Source organism: Lycorma delicatula, chromosome 1 (assembly GCF_047948215.1).
Source record: "Lycorma delicatula isolate Av1 chromosome 1, ASM4794821v1, whole genome shotgun sequence".
Lineage (NCBI taxonomy): Eukaryota > Metazoa > Arthropoda > Insecta > Hemiptera > Fulgoridae > Lycorma > Lycorma delicatula.
In genome coordinates this window covers 398,021,282-398,035,922 of record NC_134455.1, presented here as the reverse complement: position 1 = coordinate 398,035,922, position 14,641 = coordinate 398,021,282, and the positions used below count along the sequence as shown (strand labels likewise).

Here is a 14,641-nt window from a genome sequence, read left to right as displayed (position 1 = left end):
CTTTTGCATGCGGCTTACTCAACAGACTACTATGTATGTGGCTCTGTCCGACTACTATGTATTAGCATCGATGGGACGTGCACTTGCTAAACAGCGCTTCACTTCTTATGAAAATGTACGAAAATGGCTCAATGACTGACTTGCCTCAAAAGAGCAACAATTTTTTTTGGTGTGGCATTCATAAATTGTCAAAGGTAGAAAAAATCTATAGCTAGTGATGGACAGTATTTCGAATAAAATATTTTTTATATTTTCATACAATAAACGTGTATTTTCTATACAAAAATATCAGTTTCACATTTACACACTTGGCAACTATATAATACTATATAAAAAGTATAATACTTACAAGTACTTTTATATATACTTAAATAAATAAATTTTGATTTATTTGTAATAAGTCTTGATCTATTTGTAACTAGCATCCCCTGTCTCAGGTTCAGCTGGAGTACATACATGTAAGAACTTAAAGATTGGAAGTAGTTTTTTAGAAATTATGTATGGTTTCTTGCTTTTAGAGTTGTCTCCATTCACAATCTAATGGATAAAATAAAATGTTTTGATAAAAGATGTGTTTACAAAATCAAATGTTTAATGAAATCAGGATGATATTGAAGTCGTCCCCCAGCACAGCAAAGTCCAGAAATTTCATCATTTTTGGCATTGCACTGATTATATATTTTAATCATATTTCCTAATTGAATGTCTTTCAAGTTCAGAGTCAATTTCAGGATGATAATCAAAAGCTGATTTGGAACCTAATACAATTCTATAAGGTTGAACTCAATTTTGTGCCAATTAGGATGACAATTAAAAACTGATAGAGTCCAACTAATATTTCTCTAGTGTAGATTCACATTGTCTACAAACATAAATTCTTGTTGCCGTAGAAGTTCTTCCTATCTGTGACCACTTGACCATTATGAAAATATTAATATTAAATTGAAAGCTGAATCTATGTCAATTACTTGTATGGCTTATCTTGATGAAACTTCTTAATACATGGTATAAAAATCGATAGAATGCTCTTTACTTGTTTGAGGATGAGTTCTTGCAGGTCGCTGCCAGATTAGACAGTAACATTAAATTTAGTCAACTTAAACTTTATGAAGTCGATATTGATGTTGAAATTTTCAGTATTCCTTAAACCATCAAAACTTTGCTAAATATGTAAATAATTATCATTCCCTTCAATGTTATTATCAAACTAGTTTGTTTTTGTGTATATAATAATACAAATTGATCTTTTATAATGACATTTAAATGTAGTAAAAGAAATTTAAGTTATTTATTACACTTTTATTTTAATTTATTATTTATATAGTTGTGAGATAGATGAGGTTTGAACTGTGGTAATGTGTATAAAGAAAGAAATAACATGAAAATTATTTTTTCAGACATGTTTTAATTATCTTTTGTTTAGAGTGTACAAACGATTGAGTATTTTCATGTAAGAAAACCTTAATGAAAGGCATATTCATAAAGTAAGGGCTGTTGGCTTATATTTAAATATTATCGGGTCTGAATGCAGTTTCACGCATGCAGAGCCTTCTATCGGCTATTTACAAAGCCACTGCAGCTGTTGTTTTGATTTAGTAGTTGTTTGTTTGTCGGTGAATGCAGATTACAATCTTTGTGACAATCGTTTCTCCCGCCAGTAGTGAAGTCCATGCTGCGACTCTTTTTTTTTTGTGCAAAAGGATCTTCTTCAGCTGTTGAAATTCATCGAGAGTTGTGCCTAGTGTATGGACCTAAAGTAATGAGTGAAGGAAAGGTAAGACAATGGTGTTGAGACTTTAAAAATGGTCGCACAAATGTGCATGACGAAGAACAGAGTGGCAGGCCCAGTAGTCAGACCGATGAAATTGTTGAACAAGTGAACTGAAAACTGCAATGTGGTCGAGTTAGTGCTCTGGCTGATGAATTTCTGCTTGTTGGATGCACCTCTATCTACATGATTGTCACAGAAAAGTTTGGATATCAAAAATTGTGTGCCAGGTGGTACAAAAAATGCTCACCTACCAACACAAAGAGCAAAGAATGTGCAGTGGACGAGCGTTTTTAGACTGCTGTTGACAAGATGTTATGGGCGATGAGACCTGGATATCGTACACCAACACAGAATTGAAATAACAGTCGATGCAGTGATGCCATTCAAGTTCCTCAAAACCAAAAAAGTTTAAGTCTGTACTCTAGTTGAAAAATGTTGGTTACCGTTTTTTGGGACAAAAAGGGCCTCATTTCGGTTGATTTCATTGAACGTGGATCAACGGTTACAGCTAATGTGTACTGAAAAACGCTCACCAAACTGAGACATGTGATCCAAAATCGATGATGCGGGAAACTGTTGTCTGACGTAATTCTCCCTCACGACATTGCGCGTCATCACACTGCCGTCTTAACCAAGAAGATTCAAGATTTTCATTTGGAACTTTTTGACCATCCTCCATGTAGTCCCAACCTTGTACCTAGTGATTACTTCCTCTTCTTGGATTTGAAAAAGTGGACAACGGTTTGAAAACGACGAGGAACTCAAGACTGCCGTTGTCAACTGGTTTAATTTCCAGGTTTAACTTCTATGCAGAGCGGTTAAAGAAACTGGTGTAGCATTACGAAAAGTGCTTAAAATGAATGGCGATTATGTAGAAAAGTGAAGTAGATATGTAGTAAACTAAAACTGTTAAGTAAAAATGTTTTCTCACGAGTTAATTTTTTTTAATGACCTAACGGTCCTTTCTTTATGAATATGTCTCATATATAGAGTTGTAAACTATCGATTAATGAAAGGTTTCACTATTTATTTTTAAAATTGGTTGTTATGCTTGTCATATTTGGTGGTTAAATGTGTTTGGTTAATGCTTGTTTTATAATATGAGAGTTCACTTGTAGAATGGTAATGAAGATTAGTTTATTTAATATTGAGGTAAATAATTGAAAAGAGGATTTGTAACGTTCTTTCATCTGTAGCTTTAGTGTAGACAAATGGAGGTTATTGAAGCTAATAGTGAATTAATTACAGTTTGTTGTTTAAAAGCCAGTGGACTTAAATGAGGTCTGTTTGTATTGGACTTTTTTCTTTGAAATTTTAAGTCGGTAACACGATTGTGTTAAAAGTGTTTATTAAATACAGTGAAGCTCTGTTTAACACTGGTTATAAAGAATTTTATCTTTTGTTGGATAATAAAATAAATAACAACAATATGAGTGTTAAGACAAAATTATGTCTTGAACTTTTTTTCTTCAAGTTGTACAAATACTAATGAACTACACCCAGAATCTATTTAATCTCTGTTTGGACATTTAAAAAAAGTAATACGTTTAAAATATTAATTTTTTTGTTGAAAATAAATAGATCTTGATGTCGCTTTATTTATTATTTAATAAATTCTTTGTGTAACTCAGTATTTTTTTATACTATGTGCATTGTGCCTTGAATGCATGTGTACTTTTCAGTGTTATTTATATTTTACTGTATGATTAGTTCTGTTGTTAAAATGAATCGCATCTGGTTGTAAATGCAAAATGTATTTGTGTTTTTAAATTTTTATTTAACTCATTCACGGATGTAATATTTTATCGGCAGAAATACTAAAATTTAATTATTTTCTGAATTCTAATGTCAGAATCTGACTGTTTAGTGTTATTTGCAGTCGATTTCATCGGTGGTGATTATAATTTTTATTTAAAATTAGTTTAATGCTTACTTCACATAAAATTTTTAGTATATTCTATCAAATGTTTTTCTTAGTAAATTTTGCTGAACTTTATATGAAATTTATATTAATAAAAAATTGCTTAAAATTCAGTAAGTTGTTAGGATATCAAAACACATTTTGGCTGAAAAGAGGATTTAAAAATAATTTTTGTGTTCTCCCAATACTATATATAAATAAAATAGTTCCAAAATAAAGAAATAAAATATGACATTTAGTCGAAATAAATAATGAAAATAGTAACAGAAATAATTGAAAGAGACTTGAAGATAATTTAATAAATTAAATAAATCAATATTTTATTCGGATTGATATGCACATAATAACATATTATATAGATCACACCTGAAATAGGCAGATATGCTATTTAATGGATAAAAAAAGGAACTCCCAGCATTTGGCTGGATCTGTTAAGGGAAACCATAGTAAAATCTTTATCAAAGTAGCACCACAAAATATACGATTTTAAAAGCACCTAAAATATATACTAATGAAATAATGTTTAGGCAAATATCATGAAGATACTAAAATATAAACGACTATTAAATAACACTGGTAGACAAAAAAATAATGTTTCTCAAGTGTGATATCATTTTTTGAACTGCTTTTTTGCATACATTACAGATCTGTAAATACAATTTTTCTATCATCTTTATTTTAAATAAATTACACTTAAAAAAAAAATTAAGGGAAAATATAGTTAAAATGTGTAAAATTTATAATTTTGCAAGGCTATACCTGTGTTAGAATGATTTCACTGATGCTTTTCTTTTATAAATAACCTTAGCCACATCCTGATTAATGTCTAACAGTAATCTGATAGCATTTTAGTATTCCATTTCCTTCTATAGCGGCTTTCCATCACCGAAATGTCTTGGTGGAAACGTTCACTGTGTTCATCATTTACATCTCTGAGGTTGTAAGGGAAAAAATCCAGATGTGAGTAGAGGAAATGTATTTTCAAAGATATATTTCTTCCCATAGCTCTGTATGAAGTAAGAAGTTGATTAATAATATCGTGGTAATTGTCGGATTTTTGTTTCCTGAGAAAACTTTTGCAAACGTCTTTAAATGAAGCCCAAGCTGCATTTTTTACATTATTTAACATCGTGTTAAATACATCATCTTTGACCGACTCTCTTATTTGAGGACCAACAAATATTCCTTCTTTAATTATTTCTTCACTTACATTCAGAAATTTCTGCCAGATGTATAAAAATTCAGGACTGTCCTTTTTCATTGCTTTTGCAAGATTTTTCATTAGTCCTAGCTGGATATGGAGAGGGAGTAAAAATATTTTTTTGGGTTCAACTAAGGGCTCATGAATAATATTTTTCCCATTTGGAGTTGTGTTGTTTCTACTATTCATTGATAACATAATGTTTATCCCTAGTTCGGCTGTCCCGTTCGCAAAGAAAACGCATGTACTTGTGTAGCTTAACTGCATGCCTAACAAAATACTTGTAACGTTCAAATCACCACATATGTTGCAGCTACATTTTTTATAATTTATGTTTCAAGAATGTCTTTCATCACATCCTATCACTCTTTCAAATTAATACCATAAGTATTGAAGGATATTTATTACCGTTGTGTTGTAGAACCACTTTTAAATTGTACTTGGACGAATCTATGAAAAGGTGCCAGTCCTCATGTTTATGAACTTGTCCTAAGTGCAACATAAGCTCATCAGTGTATTAAACAAAATTATTTTCATCAATAAAGTACTGAGAAAGTTCTTTTTGTTGGCTTTGAAAGCCCGAAATTATTGTATCTTTTTTAAATAAATTCCAGCCTTGCAGTCTATTCTAACAGTTAAGCTTGATTTTTTGGTAAATTGAAATCCCTAACCGAGTCATTTAATTCATCTTTTGATATAAGATGTGGCTTATTGGAAGATAATTCAAAATTAAAATCATTTTTGTCTTCTTCAGTACTGCTTGATTCTTTATCACTGCTTTCAAAACATACATTCACAGGTGGCTCAGGAACTGGAATAATTTCACTGTGAGGTACAGGCCTGATTGCAGATTACAATGAAGGATATTTTACAGTATGTTTAGATTTTTTAGAAATTCCCGACACACTTGTTAAACAAAAGTATTCACGCCAAATCATAGGTATACCAAATGGCAAAGCCTTCAGTGTTCCTTTCTGCCAACCTCTTAAATATACGGAACAATTAGTACATACTATATGAGGAGCCCATGTCTTATCCTGATCACCAATTTTACACTGAAAGTGCAAATTATAAGCTTTTTTAATTAAAGGTGTAGTGTTTTTTCTATTAGATTTTACAGTAAACTCACCACATAAATAACAAAAGGCATCCATATCATTTACACAATTTCGAAGCATTATGACATTCGACTGTTAATAAACTTAAGACAGCAATAAGACTGAACAAAATTAATTCATTCCTAAATCCAGACCTGATTACAGATTGCAATGAAGGATATTTTACAATATGTTTAGATTTTTTAGAAATTCCAGACACAGTTTTTAAACAATAGTAAAAATTGGTTACATGATCCTTTGGTTCACGTCAAGCCATAGGTACACCAAATGGAAAAGCCATCCATGTACCTTTCAGCCATCCTGTTAAATATAGAGAACAATTAGTGCATACTATATGAGGAGCCCACATCTTATCCTGATCATAAATTTTAGACTGAAATTACCAATGATAAACTTTTTTAATTAAAGGTGTAATATGTTTTCTATTTGATTTTACGGTAAACTCAGCATATACATAACAAAAGGCATTTACATCATTTACACAATTTCGAGGCATTATGACACTGCACTGTTAAAAAACTTAAGACAACAATGGAACTAAAAATTCATTCCTAAATCCAGTGCTTAATACAAACAGCACAGCTGTGTTTTCAGCTACATATTTTGACCTGCACAGACTGATTATTCTTGTAAATGAAGGCTCGCTCTTCGGTATTTGATATGATGTCATAGTACATGATATGATTTAATTCTTTGTCTAGTATTGTTTATTTATAGCTTACAAATTACATTAACAAAGTTAAACAATAAAAAATGAGCTATTAAAGTACGATGTAGGAGCTTAAAATGTTAACTATACGTTGAAAGATTAAATAAATCCTTTAATTAAAATTTAAAAATTTTCCAAAAATGGTGGGCGATAGAAAGATTTCGAGTTCATATTTGTTTTCAGCACCGAAGAACAGATTAAAATCATGTATCGCATGCTAGGAAATAAAAATTTTGTTTATCAGTGTAATTTACAGTTGAGTAGGGAGAAATACAAAAATTTAGCACTTATTTTATGTAAACATTTAATGTATGCAGAAATGTAGGATGTTTTTTTAAATTTTGAATTAGTATTATTTAAAAATTCATTTACGTGTTACTGTAAAAGAACATTTTTTAATTATAATTTAAATGTTTTTGGGAAAATTTATATTGGATTGTATAGCAGTTTATTAAATATGGTTTATTAAAATGGCAGTTTATTTCATTAACCCTTTCACCCAATACATTTTTCTGATAATCCATTTTCGACGAAAATTTGTACCAATAGATTTTTTGATTCGCTTATTACAAATCTTAAATTAGTTTTTCAAAATTCAAAATGGTGGGCAAAAAAATTCAAAATTCAAATAATAAAAAAAGTAAGATAAAAATAATCGAAATAATACATTTATAATTAATCAAATAATTATTTTTTATTCAAAAATAATTGTAAATTATTTGTTCATAAATAAATATAACTAAAAATTATGAATAATTAATAATTATTTAAATGTTAAAATTATAAACAAAAATCAATTTAATTCACGTTAAAGTCGTCATTTCTTTATTAGAAGTTGAATTTGAAATACGCGCGTGGTTCGACTGTGAGCAGAACTCAAGCAAACGATCGGCGAGTTCGGGGCTCCTCACCGTCCTGTCTCGAGACACAAGTGATGAGAATATTTCTGTTATCTGGTTTGATAGAGATCAATGTGTTATCTTTTTAAGAACAGTTGACTGTTGTTTTTAGCAAAGATTGTGTATCCATGAACACTTAGTTGGATAAATTACAATTTTGAGTTTTCTAAATATTATTCTAAAACAATGTGATGATTTGTATGAAGATGCGATCGAAAATAAATTGATATTATGATATTTATAATTTATATTTTCAGTTTTTTCTTCTAATTTGTTAAAGAAAGATTTCATTATTGATATTGGGTAAAAGAGATTATGAACTGAACAAAAATAATATATGTATTTATTTATCATATTTAGGTTTTGAATTTTCATAATTATGTGGTACTAAATTTTATCAAAACTTAATAAAAAAATTTTGAAATGGTATGTGGTATTTAGAAAATTAGAAATGATAACTTATCCATCAACATGTTTATATTCATGAATGTGCAATTTTTTTTAAAAAGGATAACCACTTGTTCACAAAAATAATAATATACGCTTAATTTTTTTTATGAAATATCAAACTAGTAATAGATTATAAATTTATGATCAGTTTAGTTCTAGATCATAAATCAAACTAGACAGTAGATCTGTTTTTATGTAATTCAGTTCATTAGTTCAAAAGGTATTTATTATGCTTCCATTGTCATTTTTAATAAATTACTGAACCGTTTAAAAAATTTTTCAACGAAATTGTTTTCAATAAAATTAAAAGATTTTACAAAAACAATAAATATTGCTCTGTCAATGAATTTTTAAATAATACTACTTATTATATATGTTCAAAAAAAATTTCATTAATGCTGAGTTGTGTTTTGTTTTTGTAGTCTTTTTTTTTTGTATCAGTCTCTTCATGGTTTTTTTTTTATAGATGATTAATTCACCTCATAAGCTTTGAGCCCACGCATGGGAATGTGAAATGGAAATTTTTTAGCATAGGAAAAATGTCATGTTTCACTGGGATTTGAACCCAGGATCATTCGTTTATAAAGTTGATGCGCTACCACTCTGCCATTATGGTGGGCCGAGCGGTATATAATGTAATATTATTTCATGTATTTATATTTAAAATAATTATTGAAATTTTAATTACATATACTTTTTACTTAATGATTAAATGTAATTCTACGATGCTGTTTTTATCGTAGTTTCTCGTGATTCATCCAAATAAATGCCGGGGCAGTTCCTGTTTTATGTAGTAGGACTCGTGTAATATATCGTCACCACCATTCTAAAGTAATGAATGTGAAAAATCCCATTTTGCAGATTCGTCGGTATACGACTAATCTGAGTGTCCTGTGCATCTTGTGGTAAATTATCCAATGCACAGCTCTTTCAGGAAGGCTAGTTTAAAACTTTTCACTTTTAGAAATATGCATTCCTATTTAAAATTTAACATTGAAACTGTTGTTTAGCTTTCCTGAAAAATTGAGTTTTCCACATTCGTTACTTTAGCACGGTGGTGATGATATGCTAAAATGATTATTATATACTATTAGAATAAAATATTTATGGAGTCATTAACAATCTAGATTAAAAATTAAACATTCTTTATTTTTCATAATTTAAAAAATAATATTCACTCTTTAATTTAGGTGCATTTACATAATTATGAAAGTTTCTTTTTTATGCTACTGTATCCTGTTATTACAAATAGTACAATAAAAACTGGAAAAAATGTCAAATTTATAAAAAATTCTTCAGCAGAAATTGTTCAGAATTGTACAATTGTTTTTTATTTATTTTTTAAACTTTTTACTAAAATTATATTTAAACAGGAAAAGTGACAAAAACATGTTTGATTAAGATGAATCATCTTCATATGGTTTATTTTTTAAATGATATACACTCTTTAAGATCTAAACTGAAGCTGAAGTGAAATCAAACTTAGTTGTATAAAAAATTGGATTCGCCATTCAGAAATAATGGATTTTAACCCGACAGAATGACTTTTATTTTGTTTTTTATAAATTACATTTAAGGTTAAATTTTTCAATTTATCAAGTGTCACAATTCTGATGACTTATTTAATAATTTATATGGGTTCTGCCAAAACAGTTTGTCACTTAGCCAGTGATAATTTTGATTACATTTTTCTAAGGTCATTATGCTTTTGTTAATATATAATTGGATTTCATTTTTATATATTTTTCTCAAATTCTTCAGTCATAATGGCTTAACATCTGTATAAATTACTCTTTACCTGTTCATTCATATTTTTTGTTCACAGTTTTTATATAAATCTACGTAAACTTCTGCATTTGTATTTTATTTGTAACGTGTATTGATAAGAGATGATTGTTTTGTCTGTATAGCCCTCATGAGGGAAGGCAGTTCACGCCTGTGCAGAGCGATACAGAGTTTGAAACGAAACGTATGTCGAGTGGAGGAGAAAGCGGTGAATGCAAAGGTACTGAAGAGGCTCCTCAACAGTCATGGCGATGGGGAGAACTTCCCACTTCTAATCATGAGGAATCAAACAAGCAGGATGGTACGTTAATGGAAGCCTCATGTTTTATTTTTTAATAATTTTTCTTGGCCTGTTGGTATAAGTATATAATTATAGTTAATATACAAAAAAATACTGTGGGTTCACCACTTTCAGCAATATTAGCTAATATATATATGCACAATTTACAGAATAATAATTTATGTAATATTTTTAAGGGTCATCATATTATTATATAAAAGATATGTGAATACTGTATTGATTATTTATAATGAACAATATAATTATAAGGAAAACAATATATTCAGTGCAATGAATTCTGTAAACAACTTCAAATTTACTTTATTGTATATAAATTTAATTTACTTTACTTTAAGTTAGATATTGACATTTTTAGGTAAACCACCAACACAAGACACAGCAATCCATTAGAGTTCGGTTCATCCTTGGAACCAAAAAATGGCTTCATTTAATGCTTATATATATATATATATATATATATATATATATATATAGAGCACTAAAATATTTCAAAAACAATGTAAAATTAAAGAATAAATGTATTATTAAATACATCGCCAAAATCAACAGATACAAACTAAATAGATAATTTATATAATAAAGTAAAACACAAAATATACATAAAAGATATAATAAAATTAACTTTTTTTTTTTTTGTCTTCAGTCATTTGACTGGTTTCATGGAGCTCTCTTTTGAGATCTTAATCTTTTGAAATCGTCCTTTCACTTCCATATAAACCTACGCTCCAAACATATACTTTCAAAAATGTTTTCCTGACATTTAATCTTTTCTCTTCCTATTTTTACATTCAGTGGTCCAAATTAATTAATGATCATAATTATGCTAAAATTGAATGTAATAAAAATTATAAAAAATTCAAAAAAATATTAAAATCATTTGGGTGAATAACTGCATACATAATTAATTACAAAATAATAAATTATATAAACAATGTGGATTCTGTAAAAAAAAAAACAATAACAAAGTCAGTTTAGAGAAACATGGAATATTTAGTTGAAATGTGCAGATTGCAATTTAAAATACAGGATGATTCAGAAGGATAGGACAATACTTTGACAACTCATTCTAGAGGCTAAAAATAAGAAAAAAAGTACATATAAACATAGGTCTGAAAACGTTTTGTTAGCGAGTTATACACGGTGAAAGATTTCGCCCGAGTTTCAGTTCCTCCGGGTAAATTAAGGCTTTCTGAAATTCTGGGAAGGTCAATTAAGGGGCAAATTCAATTGTTTCTTATGGCTTTTGAGCTGGGAAATTGAAAAAAAAAGGTCTCAGAACTGTATCTCTCTTTAGTTTCTAAGATATCCCATGTAAAATGCCAAAAATAGGGTCAAAAAACACATTTTTTTACAACATACAATAACGTTGTTAAATTGTAGAAATCATACATTTTTAAACATAAATTGTAGAATGTATAATTATAAGAAGATTGATGTAAATAATGTCAACAAAAAAGAAATAAAATTTTAAACATGTCAACTTTTATTATCACCCTGTATATCGGCGTAGCCAAATGATCATTTTCAGTAAGAATAAAAGAGCATCTAAATTGTATAAACAAGGGTCATATAGATAAGTCAAATTTTGCTAAACATATTAAAATAATAACCATAATTATGACCCAGACAACTTTATTGATATACTACTCTCCATTACTTTAATAATATACATAATACTAATATTTTTGAAAATTACCATATATATTTAAATAATAATAAATTAATAAACGAATTGGCAAAATTTGATAATGACATTTTATACAAGCAGGTATTAAATAGTAATAATAGATTATGTTGGCCAAACTGATCCACTTCCTTTTTAATGTAACAGTTGAGACCACAAAATTGACAGGACGTTTACATTGACAAATTTTAAAACATAAAATTACCAACTGTTATGTTTTAAGCATATGTCATGGTTTTTATAATTTTCCATGTGAAGTTTTAATTAATATTATAAATAGGATGAATGTGAGAGTTCCTGAAAATTGAATTTAATTCTGAAAGTGCTTGAACATGGCGAATTCAATTGTTGGTAAACGTTTTTGTGTATATTAACTATAATATTTTATTTTGTACTTAACCTGTATGTATATATGTATATATATATATATATATATATATATATATGAATGGAAAAATTTGGTTATTTTGATATTGGCATCAATTTCATATAGGATTCTCATTATTATTTTACTGTGTCAATTCTGCAAAAAATATTTTATTTATTACAGATCCTCATCGTTCTATGTTACACAATATGCTTGGTTTCATGAAAAAGACAAAACACATCAGACATAATCCAGAAAACGAAGGAATTTATCTTTCCGATCTAAATCCTGATGAATTAGATCCAGAGGTTGCTGCATTATATTTTCCATCATCTTATAAACAGGGCCAGCAAAGAAACAGCAATGCAGGTTTGTATTTTTTAACATTTTATAGAAACTGTTACTTTATTTTTCTAATTGTAGTTGTGATAAATATCACGGTTGTGACATTATTAACCGTGATTGTAAAGTTATAAATTTGCAAGGCTTTAATCGTTTTTTTGTCAGTAAACCCTCCAAAAAAATATTAGATCATTATTGATGTTAAAATGTTATACAACTAAATTAGTTTTTCTTACAGGCAGATTAAAATAATATATCACGGATTTGAGCTTAATATGGAAAAACTTAGGAGTTCAAGAATATGAATTAACTTTATCATTTTATTGAACATACAGATGGATACTAAGAATTATTTTGAAGTAACTGAACAGATTACAATACATTTGTGTTATGCACAAAAATTCTTAATTTGAGTTAGTAGATAGATATAAATTGTATTTGATCGTAATAACTATAAAATGTTTTAATCAAAATGTTTGTTAAAACTTTGCCGGTAAGAGTCTGCAGAACTGGATGGCATGGTGAAGAAGTCAACAAACTATGTTTATAGTTATAAACATGACCTAACCTAAAAGTAAAATGAAAATGGGAAAAAAATTTAAAAATAACCATGAAAACTTTATATTTCAGTTCAGTTACATTTATAGTAAAGAATACTTTCAAAAAATACCTCAAATTTTGTTACACAAAGTTTTTTTCTTCCATTTGATGAACCACAAAAATGCAGGTTTGTGAATTGTGTCACTTGATAGTACTAGGTAGTATACAAATACTTTATAATGTACTTGAAATAATAAAATTTAAAAGAAAATATACTACAGCTTGTTTTAATAATAAATACTCTTATGTAAATGAAAGTACTGAAGATGAAACAATTGATTAATTTCCATCACTTTATTAAAAAAAAAAAGTATTAGTTTACAAGAGATTATAGTTACTAATAAAACTCAAAAAACACATGAACATTAGGAATGTGTTGCAAATGTGGCAACAAGGATTTGTTACATAAAACAGAAATAAATTCGATCAGTAAAATTTTTATTCTACAATTAAAAAAACTATTTGAACTAATCGATGGAGAAATAAAAAAAAAAAAAGTTCATTTAATAATAATATAAAAAGTGTGTCTACGGACACGATAAAATTTGAGGGTTACACTTACAAAGTAATAAGTGCAATATTACATCATGGATCTTCCATTAATAAAGGCCATTATATTATTTTTATTAAAAAAGGAAAAATATGATATGAAGTGTATGATATGACTCAACAAAAAAAAATCGGCTGAATAATTTAAAAAAATTTGTTTGTTCTAGAAAGGCAATATATTTTAATAATAAATCTGAAAGATAACAATCAGTAATTTATAAAAAAAAAAAAATAATAGAATAATCTAACAAAATGCAGTGATATCCAAAAAATTACAATAAAATTATAAACTGTATGGTAACAGTCTCACAGATATCATTTCTTCTACTCAAAAACAAAGTTTTCTGTAATGTAAATTAAAACTATTTTTAACAAAATGATACTGATATCAAAAAAAGTAAGACATTACATTTCTATTACCAAAATCTGTTGTTAATTTAGAATTAAATAAAAGTTAAATATATGTAATAGACAATAGATAATAAACAATTTTTAAGCTTTCCATATAATAAGCAAAAAAAAAGAAAAATTAGTTACTAAACTCTTACCGGCCCGATTACATTTATTTATAATACATAACACATTTACAGAAATAATACAATCCTTATGATTTATTTGTTGTTTAATAAATGAAGTCGAGCCGGTAAGAGTTTTGTAACAAATTTTTATATTTTTTGCTTATTGTATGGAATGCTTAAACATTGTTTATTATCTATTATTGGGTAACTATTGTCTATTACATATATTTAACATGTTTTTTTTTTTAAACAAAATTCTAAATTAATAACATTAATTTAGATAATAGAAATTTGTAGTGTCTTACTTTTTTTGATATCTGTAACATTTTATTAAAAACAGTTATATTGATATTTCTGAAATTTTTGTCTTTTTGAGCGGAAGAAATGATATCTGTGTGACTCTTACCATATGGTTTAGAATTTCAT

The 14,641-nt window shown here is 27.9% G+C and overlaps 1 protein-coding gene across 5 annotated transcripts in view; it reads left to right on the top strand.

Moving 5' to 3' along the window:
• Lpin (phosphatidate phosphatase LPIN) overlaps positions 1-14,641 on the top strand; it is a 231,327-nt gene that overhangs the window by 144,927 nt on the left and 71,759 nt on the right. For all 5 annotated transcript variants that reach the window (XR_012754729.1, XM_075353937.1, XM_075353934.1 and 2 more), the window contains exons 6-7: positions 9,980-10,155; positions 12,390-12,575. Coding sequence is in view for 4 of the 5 variants with exons in the window: in XM_075353937.1 (XP_075210052.1) it covers positions 9,980-10,155; positions 12,390-12,575 (362 nt within the window). In the remaining variant the exon portion in view is untranslated. The remainder of the gene's footprint in view (positions 1-9,979; positions 10,156-12,389; positions 12,576-14,641) is intronic.